An 11,749-nucleotide genomic window follows, 5' to 3' on the forward strand; every position below is an offset into this window, starting at 1 on the left:
CAGAAATGATCATCAGTTACGTGTATCCCTCTTTTTTATACACTCCCGCAAGTAAATCACAGTAACTACCGCAAATGAGTACGACTCCTTCACATCCGCGATTAATTATTTTCCATGCACATATAAGGATTACCAGATTCACAGTAGTAACCGGCGAACGCAGTTGACCAACGACAGCGCAGGATCAGACTTTTACCAGCAGTAATCCGTATGATCAGCTTAATTATCGTTAATAACGAGCCGATCGCCGTCTCCCCGCCGGTCCCCGGATTTCCCCCCGATCTCAGGGATAATTCGACGAGGAGGATCCGCCAGATGACCCCCTCCGGCTCCCGGAAGGGTGAAGCGGTGAGGACGTCTCGCACTGCTACGGAAGAAGGCGAAGGCGGGCGCGAGAAGTAGGTCGGAGAGAAGTCTTGCTCGCGCGTCTCTCGGTGCCGCACGAGGTGCTGCCGGCTGTGACTCCGTCAGTCTCGCCAAGATACCCCGGGAGTCAACAGGTGCGTAGGAGCTTGTCGCTCAGCCTCGTCGAGACACGTCGTTCTCCTGCCAGTCGGACCTCCGCGATCCGATCGTCGCGACGTGCCATCGTCGTTGTCTTCTCGCGGACGAGCGTTTCCCTTGACCGCGTGCGATTTAACGCGACGACCGGCGATTTCCCGTAGATCATGAGGTTCTGAAGCAAGCTGTCCGGAACTTGGTACCCCGCTGCATAACGTATTTCTCCGCTTCTGTTGGTTTTGCTGTCTTTCTTGGAGATTTTCGGCAGGAGATCCAGATGACAACGATGAGGAGATGCCAGGTAAGTTTTTACTTTGCTTCTCGTTTCGGATCACGTAAATACGTGTGCATCGTGCATCTTCGGGATCACGTAGGAAGCAATTTGGAGAGTAGATGTCGGTGAAAATTGTTGAGTAAGAGGAGGCAATTGTGAAAATATCGTCTTTGCAAAAGGGAATTTTTTCATAAGTGATTTCTATATTTTTCTAATAATCTTAGCCGTCATTTTCGCAAAAACTCAATACACAATTTATGATGTTAATAATTAAAAACTATGTGATCAATTCCGACATCTAACACAAGAAGGAAGAATCGTCCCTCAATCCAAGTGAATTTTTCGTAGCTTCAATGAACAGTTGCACTTTTACTTACTCGCATCTTAATGGGACGTTAATCTCGCGCGATCTCGCATAGTCTCATGAAAAATATACTGAGAGGATTAGACGATTAGCTGCGTAATTAATTAAATCGCACAAAATCCGAAGACGCCGCTTCCGTCGTCGTTACGTAAACGCACGCACATGCGTGTGGTTTATCGAATAATGAAGGGTGGATTCCACGTGCTTAATTACGCTCGATGCTGTTCTGTCTTGGCGGCATTAAGGATTGCGCGGATCGATCGGTATGGCACGTGACAAAGACACTGAGGATCCCGAGCAAAGTCGTGAAATCGCGGTTTCCGGACGAGCAAACGCGACGGACATCGGAACGGAAAAAGAACTAGATCGGCTTAATTGCTGTGCAATTAATGTCGACCTGCGGATTTTCTGGAGCGGAAACCGCGGGTGACGTGCATCGCCGCGCCATGCAATCTCCATACGTCCTGACGTGCACCGTTCGTCGAATTTTGATCGGCTCAAATCCCACGTCGGAGGACTTCGACCTACTATAAACTAGCAAAGATATGAATTTTTATTAAACTATGCAAGAGTTTCTTGTTCGGAAATAATTTTGGATACTTATCTGATTTATTGTATCTATCGATTATCTTGAGTCGTAGTGGAAAGAGCTTAAGCTTGAACGACAAGCCGCAAATAAAAAGTCCTGGAAATGCAATTTGACGCAGTAGTGATGTGTCTACGAGCAAATTTTTCAAATTAAATTTTAAATTATTTAATTATTGATTATGGAAGTACAACTGAGCGAAGTAGAACTGAGAACAGTGTCATTTCTTGAACAATGCAGAGTATTTTTGAGATCGTCAATTGGATTCTAATTAAATCATGCAATTTTGCAAATAAAAGAATAGCGAGCAATTGAACGTTATTAATCGTGTTGATCGCGAGGGGCATTTCTTGCGTTCTTGTGCCAGACGTTGGTAGTTGACAATCGGCGATCGAAAGTCGTTGGAATGGAAAAAGTGGATCGTCCTGTGTGTTTCGCACTGACGTATATGTACGCAGCGACCCGTAGACGAGTTAGCGCTCGCTCGCTCGCGCAAAACGTGCACGGGGAAAGCATGTCGTTCCATTTCACTTGTCGGCAAAGCATGTTCGGTCCAGAGAGCCACCTTTCACGATTTTATTTCATTTTATCCGCTTTTTGCGCCTACGCATACGGCTAGTATTTTTTCCTGGCGTGACTTTGAAGCGCTTGTACGAGGATGTTCCGCCGTTTTGACGAGCGCTTTGAGTGGCTTTCAAAAATTACGTTTTGAATAGTAATGATATTCCGCAAAGAAATGACTGACAGCGCAACTTCAATTGACCAGTAAACGTGTCCATTAATTTTCCTAAGTCAATTTTCATCGATTTTACACACGTTTACGTCTCTTCAAGAAAGCAACTCACATTTCTGATAGATTGTTATATGTAATTTGTGAAATTGATGAAATTTTGAGCTGTAAAATTATCCCCTAAAAAATGTATAAATATTTTATTAATATTTTTAGACACTTGATCTTTAATCGGAGAATCAACATCCATTTGACGACGAATTTCTCGATAATTTGTAAATTAAAATAAATAAAACTGCCTAATTAACACTATAATGTTTGTAATGAAACAGTCAGACATTGGATTTATGAATTCCACAGAGGTTTGTTTCCGAGATGTGCATATGAGTCGCGATGAGTCAGCTGCGAGTCTGCTCGACTGCAATCCCGGTACGAGGACAGGTGCGCGTAATTCTGATCCAGGGTAATCGTCACATTTGATAATAGAAAGTAACCCGCTCACTCGGTTACTACATTGCTATTTTCTAGTCCCAGGAAAGAATGCCGACTAGTCCATCTCCAGCGAGCTATTAAATTTTTCTCGCGGCTGTCGCCGCTGCGATGACTTGACCGACTCGCCAGGCGTTACAAATAGCGAATTGCATTGACACATCTTGTGAGAATTCTCGTAGCAATGCTACTTTGAAATTTAACGTTTCGTCAGTCAATTAGTTAGGCAATTAAAATCTCCTTCTCGATCATAATGGCATTGCGGCTCTTCGGTTGTTCGTACTTGTGCCGCGTAATTTGTCGTACGTCGCGAATATAAACGACGCAAATGAACCGCGAGCGAGTCGCACGAGCTCTTCTCAGTACTCTCGTAAGGTCGACTTTCGAAAACCTTTTTAAATCATTTTGCATGCTGTGGGCATGTCGTCGTCCATTCTTCAATCGACGAAGCGCAATCACGCGCTTGTACGCAACGTCAGGTGCATGTGCTCGCGCAATAACATCGATGAGGCGTCGCGTCGGCGGCGAAATTGTCAGTTGATGACAATAGATTCAAGAGGATTTCGCAACTCTGAACGTATCTAAAATGGCGTCTCTCTGCCAACTCTCGTTCGCCTGAAATCCTAGTTGCTGTTTGCCAAAAATGAAAATTTGAACGAGAAATCAGTGCTGGCGTCGGTATAAAGAATAATCAATTAATATTTTGCATTTAAAAAACTGAATGTTTCTAGAGATGTCATCTCAAGATACACATTTGTTAGGAATATTTCGAAAAACTTCCTATTATGAATTTTCTACATTATGTGATCCGATCCTTTTTCAGGTCAGCTCGCTTTTGTTTCTCGTGATCCTGACGCTCGGCGCGTGCGATGGCGAGTTACCGAAACCGAGCTATACCAGGACGATGTTGAAGGTCTCCCGGAGTCTGCCGGGTGAGACGGAGGAACTCAAAGTACGGACGAGCGAAGGGAACCTGGCCACCTTGATCATCAAGCGGCGAGACAAGCCATCACCATCATCATCGACGTTTCTTGACAATTCCAAGCTCGCACCAAAGCCCACTCAGAACGAGAATGTCATCGCAAGTACTAAAAACTTCTCCCTGAGCGAGTCAAGAGTCACCGATGATGGAAACGATGCTCAGAAGAAGAGCGAAATCCGGAGACTCGAGAACGCGCAAGTCGAGCAGATCCGCGCGACATTTTCCAAAACTTCATCGGAGCCAAAAGATGAGAAGACCGTCGTGAACCGTCGGATCGATGAAAAAGTAACGTTCCCTGAAAAAGATCGATCGATCAGTGGCAGCAGTACAATCGATTACGGAAACTGGACGCCGCTAAGCGTGGACGGACGCGCCCTAAAACAGGATGAGGAGTCACGGGAGGAAGAGGTGGAAGAGTACCGAAACTGGAGACCACTGCAGACGACTCTAAGCACCATCACCGAGGAGAGAACCAACTACGATGGACACGGCGACGTCGAATTCGGCAGGGTTGAGATCTTGCGGAAGGTTCCGTTCGCCAGGAGTTCGCAGGATCAGAGAACACAGCGGAACCTGGAGAACCCCGGCTCCCTCGATAAGGACGGCGAGAAGAACGAGCGGGCGCTGCATTATGCGTATGTGCCACATAAACCAGGACCAAGGACGAACATTGGCGCGAATCTGTTGAAGAATCGGGATGGCAAGGCGGTGCCACCAGAGGTGATCGTGCGTTCGGAGATCAACGTGAAAGCGGCGCCGAAGAGATCACCCATGTCATTGGACAGCGACGGCACGCCGGTGATTCACGGCACGAGAGTGCCCGACGACCCTATCGACAAGGTGCAGGTCTGGCGGAACGCACGGGTCATCAACAATAAGCTGGTCCTTCCCGAAAGCAATCCGACTATCTCTGCGGAGCCGTCAGTTGGTCCTTACTCCGACAGCGTCGAGAAAGAGCAGATGTTCCAGAAATTCTTCAAAGACATCAATCGAAGGTAAGAAACCGCAGAAATTTCTGTTGAGGAAAAGAGTAATTGGAAATATTTGGAGATAGCATTTTAAAAAATACTTCAAATATTTATAAATAGAACTACCTGAAGCAATTTATTATTGCATTAACTTCAATAACTGACGGGATTAATCTAATTAAAAGTACACTGTAAAAGTTAAATTAAATGATTACTTTGGTAACGATATCTTGAATGTCTCGCGCAGGTACGGTCGCAATTACGACGAGGAAGGTCGCAACGTGTACTTCGAATGGGATCCGCGGAACTACAAAAGCGAAACGTTGAAAGCGGAAGTGTACGAGCCGCGCAATGACTACCGCGCGAACGTGCACAAGCGGATGCTGCACCCGGATGGCATCGCTAGCTACCCGATCTCGCAGCGTTACATACCCGACAGCCAGACGATCGCGCCGGTAGCTCTGAAGCCTGGTGCGCGCGCACCCGTGCTTCAATATGCTCATCCGGAACTGGGCGTGCAACCGGCCAAAATCTTGAAGAACGAGAAACGTCGTCCTGACAACTTCCCTGAAAATCAGCACTCGTTCACCGAGCAGCGGCACAAGAAGAAGTACGTGCTCAACGACAAGAGTATCGTCGACAGCTACACCACGAAGAACTACTACCCAAACCAGCACTTTTACGGTCTGAAGCGACCGAATGAGCCGCCGTTCTGGGTGAAGATCTCTGAGAACCTGAAGAACCAGTTCTCTACCGGCGTGGAGAAGATGTCGCAGTTCACCAGACCGGTGATCGATCCTCTGGTGGAAGCTACTCACAAGATCTCGCAGAACCTTGGCCTGTCCAACGGCAAGGAGGCGCAGGACAAAATCGGCACGGTGGCATCAGGCACCAGCATCCTGATACCAGCACTGGGTTTGGTCGCGTCAGGTGCCGCTCTCGGAATTGGTGCCGTAGCGGTAGGCCGGTACCTCGACGTCGATGTGCTGAAGCGATCAAATGTGGATGCACTTGATCTGGAGCACAAACGAGCGCTAGAAGCCGGTGCGTACCTGGCAGACACAAGTGGGAATACAAACGCGCCTCTGTACATCTCCCGAGAAGATATTCACTCCGAAACTAATGAAGCGGCGAATGAGAGTGCAAGAATGATGAGGAACGATGAGGGAGTCTTCCTAGTCCTGGGAGAGGACAAGCAAAACGCCGAAAGGGTTGAGAATCGGGAGAACAAACAGATGGTGGAGGAACGCGACTATGTGCAGACCAGCGGACGGCGAAGGAGAAGTCTCGGCTTCTTGGACGTCTTCAAGATAGCCGATGCAAGGAACTCGGCGCACGGCAAGAGCTTTCAGCGGAAAGGGGCTGATGCCATTAGCGAGATCGTAGAGATCGACGTACCCGCGGATTCTGGTCGCATCGACATCACCGAACTTCTAATTCCGAAGAGGGAGAAGGGTAAGAAGAGTGACTCGAACGAGAACACTGTTCTGATCGTCGAAGATGATCCAAAAGGCCTACCGGAAAGCTCCAAACCAGACGTGGCGGAATGGAACGCATTGGGGAATGTCGCGAAAATCGTTGATGACATCATGGATGATTCGACGAGGAAGAACAACGATCGACCGCGAGAAGACCGGAGAAACTACTCTGCTGCTTCTCTGGCATTAGACAACAGATCGCAAAACTTCGAGAGAGAAATGAAGAGGGTCGAAAGGATTGAGAGTGCGGATAATCAGCGGAAGGACACTGGAAGACAAAAGCGAAGCGCTGATAGTGATCAAGAGCTGTTGGACGCTTTGCAGAATCTAGAGAACGCGGAGGTGGCCGAGGTCGCTCATATACGAGGCGACTGGGCAAGCACGCCGTGCGCAAAGAGGATATTCTGTGACACGATGATTCAGAGGGGCTCGGATGCCTCGGTGCTGATGGAGAAGAAGATGGCAGCCTTGTTGAGACTGTGAGTACCATTACGACTTGATACAGGGTGTCCCATGGGAAGTTGCTGAAACTAATCAGCTGTCATTTTTAAACGTATGCAGTTATCGAAAAAACAAAAATTGCGTTGGAAAGAGGAAAGTCTGCAGTTTTTAATGGGTATAAATAAAATTTAGCAAAATGTTTGTATATCAGTTTATTTTATTAATGAAAAATATGCTAATAATCAAGTAAGCTAATGATAAATATTTTCAAAGTGTGCACCATCTGAATGTGTACAAAAATCAATTCTTTTACGAAAACTTGTGAAAACTTTTTCTAACATGTCGTCTTTAATGTTGCTGACGACCTTTTTAATAGCTACTACTAAATCTGACACTGTTTCTGGATTTCCGGCATAACAATGGTCCTTAATGTATCCCCAAAGAAAGAAGTCACATGGATTAAATCCGGCGAGTACGGTGGCCATTCTAGCCCCCCCTGGGCAAATTTGGGATATCCCAGACCGATGACTCGATTGCCATAAACTTTATGGATTGTTTCGAAGACCTCCTGGGTTCGATGTGGTGTCGCTCCCATCCTGCATGAAATGAAATCCTCTGACCAGGCCTCTTTGTTTTGCATGAGGGAAGAATTGTGTTTCGAGAAGCTGCTTGTAACTTTCACCAGTGACTGTTGATTCGAAGAATTGCAGATAAATTCCTTTTACCGAGATCGCAGCCCATGCTGTTATTTTTTGTGGATGTAAAGGTTTAGCCAGGGAAACCTTGGGATTTTCCGACCCCCAAAATCTATAAGTTTGTTTATTAACATAACCATTTAGCCAGAAATGTGCTTCGTCCGTGTAAATTATCAATTTTGCATCAAGTTCTCCATCTTCAAACATTCCATTTATCGTCTTGCAGAATTCCACACGTTTCGTCATAGCGCGTTTGGGTAGCAATTGATGCGATGTTATTTTATAGGGATGCATTTTCAGGAAATGTTTTAAAATCCTGTGTAACGTTGTTTTGGATATTTCAAGAGCTTGGGCAGCTTTCCGAATGGAAGAATTTGGATTCTCTTCAAAATACTTCTTAATATCTTCAATGTTTTCTTCTGCAGCTACAGACACAGAAGGACCTGGCAGATCATGTCTACGGTCTTGGATAGTTCCATACTGCATAAAAGTATTGATAATTCTGATAAAAATAACACAAAACATTATTTTAATGCAGATTTATTGCCAAAAAATGGAGTGACGTAACGCATACGTTTAAAGAAATAATAAATTCTAACCTTTTCAGCGTGTTTTCGCTCTTAACTTTATGTGTTCCGTATTTAGTACGAAACCCCCTGTAAGCATTGCTATAAACTTTTCCTCTGGAAAAGAAGCACTCGACAAGATAAATCTTTTCTTCCGTCGTCAGATTACTCATTTTTACGCGCACGGACTTGCATCTACCACAACCAGAATAAAACTGCGGACACTCAGATAAACGACCGTTAACCGTAAGACCCTTTCTGAAGTCATGGAGGGAAGAACCAATCGTTTACTTTCAGCAACTTCCCATGGGACACCCTGTATATTCGTCTCATCTGCAAGAATATGAGAATGTTTCCGCGAGATTATTCGTCATTTGCATTGTTGCGTAAACATAGAGCTCGTAACTGGTATTAATAATTATCATAATTAGATAAATACAATTGTGTAAATAGGAAAAAGGCCGGAGAAAGGATACAAGATCGTTATCGCGCCTCTTACATCCTGGAGCGTCCCGTTCTCTCTCATCAGTTACCACTTATTTTTCAATTCCCGCACGTTTAATTTTGATCTTCGACACGCACTGCCATTGAGCCACGTGCTATCGCGCTTAGAATCTTCCTTCCTACATCACTTTGTCATTACCAATTCAATGTTACTTTAAAGCGACAATGTTACGACCTAACGTTCTCTACGAGCGAGCTTGATGATCGCGACATAAGATGATCACGTGTTTTCCCATAAAAATGCTCAGCGTCCGTGAAATAGCTCAGCGATTCGACTGGTCTGAGCTATCAGACGTTCGAGGTATCACAACGTGCGCCGATAACAGCCGGTCGAACGGAACTACAGCCGGACTCGTGGATAACTTTCTTTCAGCTTTCGCCGACGACGTCCTACTGACTGATTCGACTTTTACCTCTTAGCACAGTTTCACTGTATGCACACGGTGCGCCCCGTCTGCCTGGCCGCCGATCATGTACGATAGAAAAGAAGGGAAGAAAAAGACGGACAGGAGAGAGAAACAGAAAGACGGACTGTCGCCGAAGGAGAGAGGAGGGAAGACAAAGAGAAAACTCGTGTACGATACAAGTGATAATTCACTTAGCGCGTCGCGTTCGCCTTTCCAGTTCTCTCCTCCAGTCGCGTGCGCGATTCCGATTGGAATCCGCTCCCCGATGCTGTTTGATCAATGTCAGTCCGACCAAATATGTCTCTCCCATGTAATTTAATTTAATTGCTGATGTGCTTTACGCTAAAACTCATCAATTAGGTATTAGAGATGTACTACAAACGTCAAATTGTATTTATCGAGTGTATCCTGCAGCGGCAATACGCGGATCGCTTATTCAATTTGATAAATCGCAAACGTAGCGCATCCGTGTACTGATGCGAGAGAGCGGCATTATATCATGTGCTATGTTGTAACGCGCGCTATTCCCGAGAGCGAGCGACTCTCAAATACGTGACAAGAATTTACGAGAGGAAGCCGCGTTTCTAAAAATAGCGAGAATTGCAAATGGCTGGTGGAAGAAGAAGTGTGATATCTCTTCTTTATCAGATCTCCGCTTGAAAAGCTTATTTTCAGAATGCCTCAGTTACGTTAAAGTGTCTCGTAAATTTTCCGGCTCATGACGCATTAAACTTTTTTTTTTTAATACGAAGCTAAGCACGCAATTTAAAAGCAAAGTCTTCAATCACGCTTTATTAAGATTTCGACAAACGCGAATTCATTAATTTCTCCTTTTCGGGATTTCTCGCAAGTAAAGTTCTTGGAAAGCTAAATGTCTCTCAAAAGTAGGCGATGATGAAAAGGTGGGGGAGAAATTACAGTTGCAAGAAACAACGTCGGTCGCACGCGGTACAACAATTTTCTCGAGTAACGGCCACAATTTCAAACTTCCCCGGAACGGGAAACCAAGTGAGCTGCGTCATTCTGTGACTAACAATGATATATCTATATTCAAGAGAGAAAAAGACACATCTAATTGCCACTTCACATAATGAAGCTAACGGAACTAGATTTAAGAAGACACATTTGTTTCCTCGCGTTCAGGACTCTCCGATTAACGTCAACAGTAAATTCGCAGTTTCGCTAAACTCAAAAGTACCTTCGAACCGGCTTATCCGAAGAAAACACCCCGAAGAAAGCGAGTTAATTGGAGCGAGCAATCGTTAGTGGAGCGCGGCGAGAAGTTGGGGGATTCTTCTATCTTCTATCGAATCTAACAATCCGATGCGATACGCAGCTAATCGGCGATTAGATGCGTGCGGTATCGATCGTAGATTGTCCAAGTGTGTCTCCGGCTTTCTAATGAATCGTCGTGCCGTATTCATTGTATCAAACCTAATCAAGTTCACGTCTGCTTGCAGGATTCAGCCCGGGGCGGCCGTCCAGGTGTCCAGTCATTTTGAAGAGGTCATGAACGCCGTTAGGAGACACGACTGCTCCGGCTTCCTGTGTCCGCAGGCGAGACCCGGCAACGTCTTCCTCTAAATGAGATTGCAGCCTTCGCACGGTTGATCCTCTTCCCGCAACTCGGCGCTTCTAATCCTCACCAGTTCCTGGCTGCGGAACAGTTCCGCTTCGCTTTCTTACGCTTGATTTCTGCGTGTTGCATTTCGTGAAATGGACGAGCACGTCGAAGCGAGAGATTCCATCTCGAGACTCGGGAGAGCGCGTCTTCCGTGCCTTGTCAAATCACATTCTGCGTCTACGACGACTTCGGAATTGATTATGCGTTCTCGTGAGATACGTCGGTGCCTGTTGTGCCGATAACTTGTGTACATACTTGCCATCGAGGCGATCTTATTTAATATTCACTCATATCTGTAGTTTGTAGATGATTAAGCGTACAATTTAAGGGAGAAAAACGAAAGTCCGTGAGGCGTGAGGCGAGTCGCGTCTCCCACAACTTTCGAATTCGCCAACGTGTGATGGACCCTTGGTGGATCATTCGATCACCCTTCGGCGAATGTTTCCGCCCGTCGCTTCATTTCGTGTCATCTCTGATCTCCGCCACAGATCACCCGGCACAGATCGTTACACATTACGACTTAAGGGGGGAGCCTGCTTTAGAACGCTGAAAATAAGGTATATTTTACGAATTGTTTTTGGAGAAACTATACAGCGGATCATTATAAAACTTTGATGCATTTATTAGTACATGTTTAAAGATAAAAAAATTATTTTTTTATTTGAATGTATCGCTTGTAGAGGTCGTCCTGGAGAAATCTTAGTGCAGCCGCGTCGCTAGCATTGCAAATTGGTGAGCATTCTCCTGCCTCCAAATTTCGTCTAAACTGAAAAATTGAAATATGTTCTCGTTATTTATGAGTTCCCATCGTCGATGAACCAAAGAGAGAAGAAAAAAGTTGAAAAGTGCCAAAATGGTGGAGCTTAGAACACAAAAGTACGATTTTTAGGCAAAGTTGTTGAACTTTTTCATGCAAAAGTAATTGTTTAACTTAATGTTTTTATGAATATTAAAGGTTCATCGACGATGGGAATTCATAAATAACGAGAAAATATTTCAATTTTTCAGTTTGGATGAAATTTGGAGGCAGGAGAATGCTCACGAATTTACAATGCCGGCTGCACTAAGATGCCTCCAGGACGACCTCTACAAGCGATATATTCAAATAAAAAAATAATTTTTTTATCTTTAAACATGTAC

The 11,749-nt window shown here is 45.2% G+C and overlaps 1 protein-coding gene across 1 annotated transcript; it reads left to right on the forward strand.

The window, feature by feature from the left end:
• Positions 1–524: 524 nt before the first annotated feature.
• Positions 525–11,181, forward strand: LOC105284671. Its single transcript, XM_011348354.3, has 4 exons — positions 525–802; positions 3,768–4,921; positions 5,142–6,851; positions 10,446–11,181. The coding sequence occupies exons 1-4, from the start codon at positions 779–781 to the stop codon at positions 10,567–10,569; spliced, it is 3,012 nt and encodes a 1,003-aa protein (XP_011346656.1). The 5' UTR covers positions 525–778; the 3' UTR covers positions 10,570–11,181.
• The last annotated feature ends 568 nt before the right edge of the window (positions 11,182–11,749 follow it).

This window comes from Ooceraea biroi, chromosome 9 (assembly GCF_003672135.1).
Source record: "Ooceraea biroi isolate clonal line C1 chromosome 9, Obir_v5.4, whole genome shotgun sequence".
Lineage (NCBI taxonomy): Eukaryota > Metazoa > Arthropoda > Insecta > Hymenoptera > Formicidae > Ooceraea > Ooceraea biroi.

Coding starts and splice junctions, on each gene's coding strand:
- LOC105284671 (XM_011348354.3), top strand. CDS start 779: ATGACAACGATGAGGAGATGCCAG. Junction 803..3,767: donor CAACGATGAGGAGATGCCAG/GTAAGTTTTTAC, acceptor ATCCTTTTTCAG/GTCAGCTCGCTTTTGTTTCT. Junction 4,922..5,141: donor TTCAAAGACATCAATCGAAG/GTAAGAAACCGC, acceptor TGTCTCGCGCAG/GTACGGTCGCAATTACGACG.